Here is a 12,766-nt window from a genome sequence, read left to right as displayed (position 1 = left end):
GCACTGCTGAGAACACCAGAGTCCTGAGGCTGGCCCTGAGCTGAGACTGAGCCTTCTGCCCAGTGGTGCAGAGTGCTCCAGTGCAGAATTAGTTTTGTCCTTCGGGGATTCTGCTTTGTGAGGGAAGGTACAAAGCTCAGAACAAAGAACCAACTGTTTCACAGTGTGAAGAACTGCCAATAACGATGGGTTTGTTTTTTCTTGTTGCACACACACATCTCTATGAGTTACAGGTGTTCCAGAGAAAGCTTGTCCCATAATTTGCTTGAGGGGACTGTCGTTGCTTTTACTACTCTCTCCATGCAAGTCTTCCAAGGCTGACTTCACCCCTGGACAGAGGGAACAGACTGGAGAAGTCATTAAGCACAAACACTTGACACACAGCACTCTACCTAACAAGCCACAGAGCCAGGCGTTCAAACAGGCTTCTAGCATTTCTCAGCACAAACAAACTTGGACATACTACTCTTCCCACAGGGCCCATCGAATTTAACTGCCCACTGGTCACCAAACATGATTCTTGGAAGTCAAGCACAGGACTACAATCCCAGCACCAGGGAGACCAAGGCATAAGGAGACGTGAGGCCATTCTGGGTTACACAAGGAGACTTATTATAAAACACACCACACATGCACACAGAAAAAGTTCTTGGAAACAGCTGAACATAGGACAAAAATAAAATCACACTCAGTTGTCTGTGTTGGAAAAACAGTGATGATGGCTTCCAATTTCCTTTAAAGTAGCAGGCAGGGACCTGAGGATGAAGGGAGGTTGGCAGGAAAGGAGCCACTGCAGATAGTGGTCTTACTCCGTATTGTGCAGTCAGGGGATCTCCCCTTGGGCCACCTTCACCCCTCTACTCTGATTTTGTTAGTAACACCACACCAACCATATTCCAAACCAAACACTGTGCCAGTCCCAGCACTAACAATGTACTTAAAGAACCCCAACCTGCCATGACTCGAGGCCCCAAGGACTGGCAGCACACAGCACCAGGGACAACGTAAGCCCACGGGACTGAGAGAAAGTGAAGACTGCAGACACGTCCAACCAAAGAAGCAGTGACCCTTGGCTCCAGGACCAGGGCCAAGGTAGTTCACACAGCAGGACCCTGGTTCTAAGGCATATCATGCTTCCCCCATAGCCACATCAAAATATAACCCCTAATAGGCTCCTTTTTCTTTTTAATTTTCCAGACAGGGTTTCTCTGTAGTTTTTGGAGCCTGTCCTGGAACTAGCTCTTGTAGACCAGGCTGGCTTCAAACTCACAGAGATCCACCTGCCTCTGCCTCCCGAGTGCTAGGATTAAAGACGTGCACCACCACCAACCGGCTAGGCTCCTTTTTCTAAAAATAGTGCAGACCGACAAATGACTGTGGGTAGTCAATTAGTGACATCTAGGTAGGAGGTTACAAAGTCAGGCAAAAGTCAGCTCTACAATCCAATCATCCTGATGACCCAGGGAGGCTGTGCACGTGGAAGCTCAGGCAGTGGCCACACTAACAGTAACTGGAAAGATGGACTGGAGTCACTGGGGAGCTGGTGAAGAACACTGAGGCTCTATGACCCAACGGTCTTCCACAAACACTCCTTATTACAAACCCTGTGTGAAGGCACTGCACAGAACCTGGGCTCAATGAGAACTCAGACGGTGGGTGCTGTGCCGAATAAGGCAGAATGAGGCTGGGGTCTGATGACAAAACCCAACAATTGCAGCTTCAGACACAAGAATGTCAAAGGCAACTTCACTCACATTCATTACATTTAGGAATTTATAAAACATACTGATTTACAACCTCAAAGGACATCTTATTTCTAAGGATGAACAAAAGGTTCTTATGGTTCTAACTGGGGTATTGTGAAATTTTAAAGTTTATGTCCCTCTTGGAGATGAGCAGGATCACAAAGCAGCCACAGTGATGCCAAACCCAGGGTAAGAACACAAAGTCTCCATTCTTCCAGAAATGCCAGACCTCTTCTAATTCAAATGACTACAGTTGGGGGCAAAAGATGCAGGCTATGCTGTCAGGCTGTGGTTGTTCTCAGCCTGCATGCCACAGATAGGACCCCAGGTAACTCCTCAAAGACCCAGAGCAGCCTGTGTGGGAACCTGATCTCATTGTCTCTTATCTTTGGGAGGGTTTGTCCTGCGTGGATGGTGAAGGAGAGCCTCACAGCCTGGGACTAAAGCTTTGGCACGCAGAGTCCTGCTAAGAGTAACCAGAACCAAAGACAAACAATGCCTATAATGCGGAGGAGGCTGAGGAAGGCCTCTCAATCAGTCAGCAGAGTCTCTGAGTGGCACACTGCCTTTGATCCCCTTGGCAAAAGCTGCATACTTCAGACAAAGAGCAGAGCTACTTGCTGGGACAGGAGGGTGTCGCTGAGCAAAGGAGTCGGTGTGGAAATAATCTCCCCAGGCTCCCACTTGCAGCTGCCCCAGAGCACTGAGAAGGCAGCTTCTGAAACAGAGCCGAGGGCAGAACACAGGCAGTGCCCTGCATTCAAATGTGTCTCTAGAAAGTGAGCCTTAATGGTGAAGGCCATAAAACGAGCCGTGAACAAGAGACTAAAGTTAGCACAGACCACGGATACTCATCACTTCCTTTATGATCTATAACACCAGCAGTAAAGGCATTTGCAAAAGAAAGATGAAGGGACGCTTGGCTCTGCCCCTTCTCTGCCCAGATGGGCCTTGGCCCCTGGACACTGAATGGACACTGCCAAGGGTGGCAATTCGCTGATGTGAAGGTGAGCCAAGGGCAGCCATTAGAGCCCGGTTTGCCCTGAAAAATAAAAAGCACGTTTCACACAGTTCTTCAGTGGTTAGAGAACTGCCACCCCGTCACACTGAAGACAGGAAGTTGTGGAAGATGGCCCACACCCATCTCCAATTGCATGGCAACAGCAGCTGGGGAATGCCATGCTCCTTTACCTCCCTAGGCCTGTCTACTAAGGCCGGGCACTCCCACCTTTCAAAAGCAACACCTTCCGACAGCTTTACTGAGAAGACCATAGTGGCTGCCACCACGGGGTGGAGCAAGTTGCAAAAGTGGACTGGCTGAAGAGCAACCCTTCATGAAAAGCCACTTGCTTGTCAACCTTTGGCTTCGAATGGTGATTCCCTCTGTTCCATAATTGCTTTGATCAATTGTGTGATACGTTTATTTGGGATGAGGAGAGGTGGTTCAAATTCACAAAGAATAAAGCAAGAAGACAGAGCCTGCTGTCTGCTCCTGGCCAGCTTCAATGGTGTCAGCCAAACTGGCAAAGCATTCCCACTAGCAGAGAGAAGAGCAAATGCGGGCAGTCCTCTGCACTGTAACAGACTACATACTGCCTGAGGTGCTGATGCTTCTAGGATTTACTCGTGAGAAACACAGGAAGACTGGAGTGGTAGTTATTTGTATTTTGATAAAGAAATCTTACCTGAAGACCAGAAGCAAAGCTAAAGCCACTAGAGGTCAGGCAAAGGTGACACACACACCTTTAATCCCAGGATTTGGGAGACCGAGGCAGACGGGTCTCTGAGGCAGACGGGTCTCTGTGAGTTCAAGGCTACCCTGGACTAAACAAGATCAATGCAGAAACAGCTCCAGGTGGTGGTGGCTCACACCTTTAATCCCAGCACTAGTGGGAAATGAAATGAGAGGAGAGGCTTTGTTTGTTTAGTCTGGAGTCCTCGGCCTTGGTAGAGGTAAGAATTCTCTAGTGGCCTGACTGCTTTGCTTTTCCGGTTTTTGGGTTGAACCCCAATTTGCCTCTGGGTTTTTATTATTTGTGCTACAGAAGACACAGTAGCTAGTGCAGGCATCACCTGGCAGCCAGCCTACCTGGCACATCATGCTCTTGAAGTCAGAACACTCAATTCTAAAATAGCACGAGTAGCTGTGGACCAGTCTGCACTCTCCACGTCTCTAGTGTGCTTCTTCCGCAGAGAGACCCTGGTATATGAGTGTTCACTGTCCAGTCCAAGGTAATGTGCTAAAATCAGACCACAGCTGATAGGTTTCCACGGTGTAAGTGGTTGTTCACGTACAATAAAGTGGATGCTGTTCCTGAAACTGTCTCTGGAGTGGTCCATCTCCTTGCCCTTTACCAACCCATGGACATTGCTGTCTTGTCAGGGACAGGCTGGTAACACCAGCAATCTAGAAAGGCTGGGATACCACATGAAAGGGACACAGAACCCTCTGGAACCCAGCTTCAAGAAATGGTGGATTCTCAAGTTCAAGAGAACTGTGAACCTGCTGGTGAGGCTAAATCACCTGCTGTAACTGGGGCTGCCCAGAGATGTGGCCTCATGTGACTGACAGCTTCCTCCTCAGTGCCACATGGCTCCACCGACCTACAAGGTGGCAGGAGGCACAAGAGAGCAATCACAGCAGAGGTCTCACTCAAGCTGCACCAAGGAGTAATCAATGACAACACCCAAAGTAATAACTACACAAGAAAATGCCCTCACAGTAACACCAGGAGCTGGAGAGACAGGCCGCTCTTCCTGTAGTACAGTGCCCAGCACCAATGGCATGGTATACCTGTAACTCCAGCTGCAGGGAATACTACGCCCTCTTCTGGCCTATATGGGAACCTGCAACACATATGCTCACCTGCACCCAGACATGAAGAAGACAGGCACACACCTTGTAAAAAAAAAAAAAAAAAAAAAAGCAGCAGCAACAGCAACCACTGGTGTTCTCTCGCAGGCCCTTCTCTCTAGAACCCAGTCACACATGTTTGACTCAGAGAGGGCCTGCTTTGTGTTTATCCTTCTAGAAGCAAAAAACTCTGCTGGGATAGGAGAACAGTACACAAGTTACAAGGGGCAAATCCACAACACAATGCTTGGCTGGGGTGTGTGGCTTACTGACACACTCTCTCTCAGTGACTTCCTTATTTATTTGACTGAATATGGCTGTGCTCAGAAGGGACTCCATCTGAGACGTCACGGACATGTGCATTGCTGTAGACAACTCTGCCATGGCACGTGTCTTTCGAGCGGCCAGTCTGCTCAGAATGAACTACAAGCTGGTGGCTGGAATTCAGTCACTATTTAAGTAAGCTTCCTCCTTGGGATGAGGTGGGCTGGGCAGTGAGATGGCCTGAGAAGTAAAGGCACCTGCTGCCAAAGCTGGTGACCCAAGTTCTATCCCCAGGACCCAAAAGTGGAAGGGGAGAACCAACTTCCTGAGTCTGTCCTCTGACTTGACACATGGGTGAACACACAAGTAAATAAACAACACTCTTTGGAAAGGAAATGGTGTGTCCATAACACTGAAAAGGAAAAAAGGCACAAGAAACTGTTTCCAGACAGATGTGGCAAGGAGCCCCTCTCTCTGATCAATGCATCTTCAGAATGGGACTCTGGGAGCCCAGTTTGCTGCACTCATCCTCTAGGCCAGTGCCACCAATCAGCCACAAAAGCCACAGACACAGCCCAGGCTTCTCCCTATAAAAAAAAATCAACCCACCAATCAAACGAACAAAAACAACAACCCCCAAAACAGCAACAAAAACAAACAAAAATCCAGATCTGGCTGAGAGAGAGGGACCTGGGGACACGAGACCATTTGGCCCCCCAGGCCCCTTTACCAGGTGGCATGGACTTGGATATATTTCCCAGAGAAAATCAAGACCCACCACTCAGCCAACAGGCTGATGCTGACTGAGTGCACAGTGAAGGGCTGAGGTCTACCTAAGGCACTCACTACTTAGTGAGTATTGGCATCTACGAAACGCCAGTCACAGACTGGATGGTTTCCTGAGCATTTGAAACTGCACCATCACATACAAGGCTGGACACCACTCACACACGAGAGCATGGTTCTACCTGCCAAAGTCATAGGCGTATTAGACTCAGGCTTAGACTCTAGCTATTAGGGGGAAAGGCAGCCTGTTTTCAGACATTCAATATCTATGTACTGTCAGCAAAGGCTTGGGATGTGTCAGACATGATGGTACATGCCTGTAGTCCCAGGAATTCAGTGACTGAGGCAGGAGAGTTGTGAGCTTCAGGGCAACTTGAGCTCCATAGTGAAAACCTGTGTCAAAAATAAAGAGAATTAGGGGCTGAGGGGAGGGAAGACCAGTTGGCAGAGTGCTTGCCTAGGGGACCTGCGATTCATACCCCACCATACGCATACTGTATAAACCCAGCACAGCAGCACACACTATGGAAAAGGGGGGGGGGGGGATAAGGGTTCAAGGTCAGTTTGATACTTAGTTAGCCCGGGATGCCTACGACCCTGTCTCTAAAGGAAGAGAAGAAAAGCCGCTGAGGTGTCTGAAGTAGAGCTGAGGAAGGGAGTCTGTGGCACATCAGGGTGTCTCCAGAGTGAATGGTTCTGTCCAGTGGTGGGGACTTAGGTACTTTCTCCTGGAGGCCAGCAGATGTGTAAACTCTCAACTTATTCAAATGAAGCTGAGAACAGATGTGGGCTCTCTCTAAAATTACAACATAAGGGCAGCTGCCCCTCATGCACCCCGCTTTCGTGAACTCTCAAGAGTCAGTTCCTCTGTCTTTTACAGGAAAACCACCCAAGCACTGACTCGAGAAGGGTGCCTAACTGTGGCCGGACACTCACTTTCCCATGTTGCTCACTCCAGGGAGCCCTCTCAGTGAGAACCTTGAATGTCCCTTGAGAAAGAGAGAAAAAACAAAAACAAAACAAAACAAACAAACAAACAAACAAAAAAAAAACACCAACTCTTTTAAGCTGCTAGCCACACTAGCAAGCCTATAAATTTCTGAGCCTAACCGTATGAGCTGGTGGATGTCTTCAGTTTTACAAGGGTTATTTCAAGAACAATAAGAACTTTTATTACTTAAGGTGAACTTAATGGTCAGCTAGTTCAGGTTCTTTTTATTAAAGGGAGGGAGAGAAAGGGGGAGTGAAGAAACGAGGCAGAAAGATGGGAGCCACCTGGCTCTAGCTGAGACTGTAACACACGGTCAGCCAACGAGAACATCAGATGAGGAAAAAGTTACACTCTTCCCTCGATTGACACTGAGATGGTCTAGTGAGATGGGCTGAACAACACTTGCCTTTACTAACTGGAGTCTGACAGAGAACCGTATCTGATTTCCCAGAATTAAAATGAAGTGTGAATCACAGCACTGAGTGTGGACTTAACGGGTGTCATCAAAGTATCAAAAGCAATCACACAGAAGTGACAGGCTCAGTGCTATTGTTTTTTTGTTTGTGTTTTTGAACAGGGTCTCACTATGTAGCACTGACTGTCCTGAAATGCACTAGGTAGACCAGGCTGGTCTCGAACTCACAGAGATCTACTTGTCTCTGCCTCCCAGATTAAAGGCTAAAGGCATGCACCATCAGACCCAACTTCAGAGCTATTAATAAAACAAGTAAAGTCAGCTAGGAGGTGGTGGTGCATGCCTTTAATCTCAGCATTTGGGAGGCAGCAGGAGGATCTCTCAAGGCCAGCCTGGTCTACAGAGCCAGTTCCAGGTGAGTCGGTGCTATACAGAGAAACTCTGTCTTGGGAATTTAAAAAAAAAAAAAAAAGTACATTAGCAATAAATTGCAGAGTCTATAGGTGAAGAACCTGATAGGCCAGATTAGGAAGCAATCAGTTTGGGCTAGGAAGATGGCTCAGTGGGCAAAATGCTTGTTATACTGGTATGAGGACTGGATCCCCAGAACCCATGGAAAGCTGGGATAGAGAGCTGCCTATAACCCCAGTGCCACTACATGAGATGGGAGACCAGAATCCTCGGAAGCTCATAAGCCAGACATCCTGGCATGAGCAGCAGCGAAACAGCCTGTTATAAACAAGATGGAAGAGCAAAACCAGCACCCAAGCTTGTCCTCTGACCTCTACATGTACACTATAGCACAGATACATGCCCAGGTGCACGCATACACACACACACACACACATACGCTGTACACACAACAAAATAAAGGCAATCAGCTTGTCATCTCTGCAGTGTGAAGGACATGTAAGTGTAGGCTGGCTTATGGGCACTTAGAACACCAAGTTGGGTGACAGGGTGACCAAGCAGTGGAAGGTAGGGGAGGGACTCTCAGAGCTACTCAAGTCAAGCACTCCGGCCTACTCAAAACCCACTCAGGGCACCGTAGGTGCAGACATCATCCCAGAAGCAATGACTCAGACAGGACTCCGGGTTTCTAGCACATGCCCAGTCTTCTTGCCAGTACTAGCTGCTGCTGGAGATGAGCGCCAGTGCTGCAGGAAAGAAGGGAAGGCAAAATACACAAGGAAGGAAGGGTTCTAGAAGAGACTAGAAAAGGAAAACTGTTGGGGGGGGGGTGAGTGTGGCAGCTCATGTCTACCAGAGTCCAAGCTAGGCCACACTGCAAGATGCATCTCATGAGACATCAAACAAAATCCCTAAGTGCCAGAGAGGTGGCTCAGGGGTACAATGCTTGCCTAGAGTGCCTAAGGTACCATTCCAGCACCACCAAAGAGAAAACAAAGAGAAAAGACAATTATCTCAGTAGATTATCATCCAAAAAGCCTCCACAGGGAGCCTCTCATCATTTCCGTCTCAGTATACCAGCATTTCACTCCATTACTCAAAAATACCAGGTCCCGGGTTCCTACTAAAATGCAAACGGAGCAAGGCAGGCCAGGAGCCTAGCAGAGGGATCTGGTCCTTGGAAACCATTTGCTCTTCCCTGTTTTCCCACTACCCAGCTGCTGGATCAGACACTGAATGGGTCCCACTCACTCCCCAGAGCGCCCAGCTACTGTAAACGCAGTCAGGTTGGCAACCAAGGGGGTTTGTCCCTCCTGGCTCTGCTGGAACTCCCTGCTGATTTCCTACCAGCCCCAGACAATTTCAAAGGTCTCACATCTCCTCAAAGTGCCCATCAGAAACCTAAATTTAGTTCATACAAACCAGGCCAAGCAAGAATATTTAGGTCTCAGAGGTCACTCAAAGTCTAAGAACTTCGCCAGGGTGGTGGTGGCGCATGCCTTTAATCCTAGCACTCGGGAGGCAGAGGCAGGCAAATCTCTGTGAGTTCCAGGCTTGCCTGGTCTACAAGAGCTAGTCCCAGGACAGCTAGGACTGTTACACAGAGAAACCCTGTCTCATAAAACAAAACAAACAAACAAACAAACAAAAATATAAGAACTTCCCAATCTCCATGTCACATACCCCCACCACACACATACATCAAAATGAATCACGGTGTATAAGTTTTTCTTTTCTACACAAACTATAAACACCGTCCCTACCTCTGAAGTCAGTGGTGTCTAAATAAACATTGGAAGGCATCTCCTAGAGCATGACAGCATAAGCTGTCTAGAACAGTAAGGAATCTTAGGGCATTACTGACAGATATAACAGGACTTTAACCCAGTGGGTTGTATTTTCGCATGGAGGCAGATATAACAAGTGTCAGGGGGAAGAGTGCCCCACCATACAATGCCTGCCTGTAAAGGAGTTGTCTTGCCTTCAAGTCAGGAGCTACTGGGGTGAGAGATGCTCTTCATCTGAAACAAATCATTCACTGGAAGCGGCAGAATCAAAGCCCTGACCACCAAAGGAGGGCAGTGTCCACACTCCTTCCGTGCAATCAAGCCAAGTTTCCCACTAAAACATTTGCAAATTAATCCTTTTGCAAATTCTGAACGGTAGAAAGCAATTCTTAAGACTATTTCTATATGCAAACAACCCTGACTCTACCGGCCTAAGACAGTCCACAGCCTCAGCCACTTGTTAGCTAGCAGTAAAGTTGAGAAACGCCCAAGACTTGGTGCCTGAAGGTATTTTTTTCTTAGGCTGCCACACTTTTGAGTCCCCAGCACTCAAAAGTCCACTTTACTGTTTGTTCTCTGCCCATTTGTTACAGAGTCTGTAGATCGTTTTGGTCTACGTAGAAAAGAAATGAGAATAAGGACTTATTTCGCTGCTGTGCTTATGCAGTGTAAGCAAAGCTGCACACTCCTTTCTAACTGTACAAGCTCAAGTAGGACTTTGGATAATGCTGCCCTTATTTTGACACACTATCAAACATTTATTAAAACAAAACAAACAAAAATCCTTCCATTTTCTACCAATTTCTTCACTACCATTTCAACACATTTCTTTGAACTCAAAAAAATAATGGCTTGGGTCAGTTGGCCTTTAAGTGACAACACACCTTTAATCAATCCCAGCACTCAGGAGACAGAGGCAGGTGGATCTCTTTGAATTCCAGGGCAGCCAGAGTGTTACACACAGAAACACTGGGGGGGGGGGGGAGACACACAACAACCAGCCAACCAAAAAGGTACAACTGTAAGATAAAGAGCTACTTTTAAAATGTAAAACAGGGACATACCTCCATATCCATCTTAGAAAATACAAATATCACACCAGGAAAGGGGATGGTGGCGGGGGGGGGGGGGGGGTACAATTGGAATAAGCTGTGGAGACTCTGACCTCTTACTAACTTGTGGGGGCTTAAGTGTGGTCGAGAAATTGGAGAACGAGGGAAATGATTCCAAAGGCAGCTCACTACGAGCCAGCAGCATTCTTAACACAGCCTTAACAAGGCTGAGATGTCCGGGCGGGCCACTCCGACCTAAGAGTGCACAAATGTGCTCAGATCAGTCTGTTTCAGTATTTAAGACCCAACTGTCTCCACTTGGGCCAGTGGGTTTAGTGAACACCATCCGCAGTCAGAATGACTGACACCGCAATTTCCACGCCATGTCATCCTGGTTTATCCTTGCACTCAATCTGATGTGGAAAATCTGCCCACAGATCTGACTCCTTAGTGGAATCCATCCAACTGTCTCAGAGACTAGACCTGGAATACAAATGCTGCTATTGATTGTTCTACTTACACAGATTACACTAGCTATAAATATCAGCCCAAAAGAAGCTGACCCACATCACAGCCCAAGTAAAAAGAACCCTGTCAAGGAATCTGGAAATCAAGGCCACCCAAAAAAAGCTTTTGTCAGTCCAGCACACCACACAGCAGCTTGAGGCTTTTTACTTTTCCAAGTGAAGCTCAAAATAGATTTCAATTCTCCAGCTGATGGGTCTCACCCGCTGCCTTTGAACCCATAAGCTGAAAGCAGAATAAACTGCTTGCTCCCTTTACACAAGGAGCAGGATCTATTTTGCACATGCTTATTTAAGATGCTGGGCGAGTGTGGTTTTGGTTAATCCTCACAACCCCCGCACTGACATTTAATCGGAAGACTTATTTTCTTTAGAGGACTTAGTTGCTCGTAAAGACTTCTTTGTGTTTTCAATTCGCTGTTTCATAGCGAGAGAGAGAGAGAGAGAGAGAGAGAGAGAGAGAGAGAGAGAGAGAGAGAGAATGAATCTACTTTCATAATATTTTATTTATGTACCACCAGACACCCTCAAGCAGACCGGATCTCAGAAAACAGGGCCATCTCAGCCCACGACCGAAGGATAAAAGACACTCATCAAAGAACGCGGCCATCTACATACAGAGCGCTAAAATCATCTCATTTCCCTGCCTGGAAGGAAAGAGTTTGGCAACCAGCGGAATGGGTTCTGTGTCCCCCTAGGTTAGTCGTCTAATCTCACGGTTTGCCGCTCCCTGTTCTGTTCAAAGAGCAAGCCTCCTTCTCTAGCAGCCCTGTCGTAATCCCCCTCTCCAAGGCAGCAGACCCTTTGGGTTCAGTCTTTCTCTTCCCAACACTTGTCACCAGCTGCGATGATCTGTATTTGAGTGTCTGTTACTCCAAACCTCTCTGGGGCAGGGTAAGACTACGGTAGCGTTCAACACACACCATCTCCGGTGCCTAGAGTAGAACAGACTCCCCAACTCGCGACCAACAAATGAATGGACAGGAAGGGGTAAGGGGGCTGTCATCCTGGGGCCTCCACGACCGCACACCGAGGCCAGAGCAAAGGAAATGTGCGGGGGTGGGGTGGGGTGTTGCCGAGCTCACCTCCCTCCCCGGGAGACAAAGGAAGAGGGCCTGAGGTGGTCCGGTCCAGACAAGGAAGCAGCGGGGGTGTGGACCAGTGGGGACAAAGGGTGGCTGGGCCATGTTGGGGTCGGGGTGGGGGTGGGGGCTCAGGAGAGGACACGGTCCGCGGAAAGAAGCAGGCGGCTGTGGGAAGGGGGGGCGTGCGAGCCCCGAGAGGGGTCTAGACGGCGGAGCCTCGCGACAGGGGTCTCCTGCTCCCGGAGGGCCGAGGAGACTGCGCGGCCTAGGGGCCCCAGCTCCGCACCTGGTAAATGGCCGCCCAGTTCCCGGCCTTGTCGATCTGTTCGAACTCCTTCTCCATCTCCATGGCGGGCCGGGCCGGCTGCCCACGTCCCCTCGGCCGTCCGCCGCGTTAGGCCGTGTCGCTCCGCGCCCCAAGGCCCGCCGCCCGCCGCCACCGCAGCCCCAGCCTCCCGAGCCGCGGCTTCTGCATGTCAAGCCGGCAGCCGGAAGTACGCACCCCGCCTCGCCGTGAGCTCCACCCTCTTTACGGAAGGGCCAATCAAATAGCGAGAAGGCTCACCGGCACTTCCGCGGGGGCGGGGCCGGGGCGGAGCTTAGTGGAAGAGGCCTGGGTTAGAAAGAGATGACCGGCTGCGCGCGCCGCTAGCTGCTTCTCGGGTTCCGCGCTCGGGCGGGTGCGCGCCCGTTGCCCAGGCGACACCTGGTGGCGCGCCCAAGGCGCGTGGGCGGAGGCGGGATTGGCGGGACCGCGAGTTCGAGGCTCAAGCGTGCCGGTTTAGTCACGCGGCGAAGGCGTGGCGAAGATGTGGCGAAGGCGTAGTAGTTGGGGTGGGGTGTGTGTGTGTG

General features: G+C 49.3%; 1 protein-coding gene across 1 annotated transcript in view; it reads right to left on the bottom strand.

Moving 5' to 3' along the window:
* Ptpn1 (protein tyrosine phosphatase non-receptor type 1) overlaps nucleotides 1–12,407 on the bottom strand; it is a 48,264-nt gene extending 35,857 nt beyond the window's left edge. Inside the window, exon 1 of the mRNA XM_050120140.1 lies at nucleotides 12,201–12,407. Coding sequence (XP_049976097.1) covers nucleotides 12,201–12,263 — 63 coding nt within the window. The 5' untranslated portion in view covers nucleotides 12,264–12,407. The remainder of the gene's footprint in view (nucleotides 1–12,200) is intronic.
* Between the last annotated feature and the right edge of the window lie 359 nt (nucleotides 12,408–12,766).

Source organism: Alexandromys fortis, unplaced genomic scaffold (genome assembly GCF_014885135.2).
Source record: "Alexandromys fortis isolate MF-2015 unplaced genomic scaffold, M_Fortis_MF-2015_v1.1 scaffold_141, whole genome shotgun sequence".
NCBI lineage: Eukaryota > Metazoa > Chordata > Mammalia > Rodentia > Cricetidae > Alexandromys > Alexandromys fortis.
This window is presented reverse-complemented; position numbering and strand designations above follow the sequence as displayed.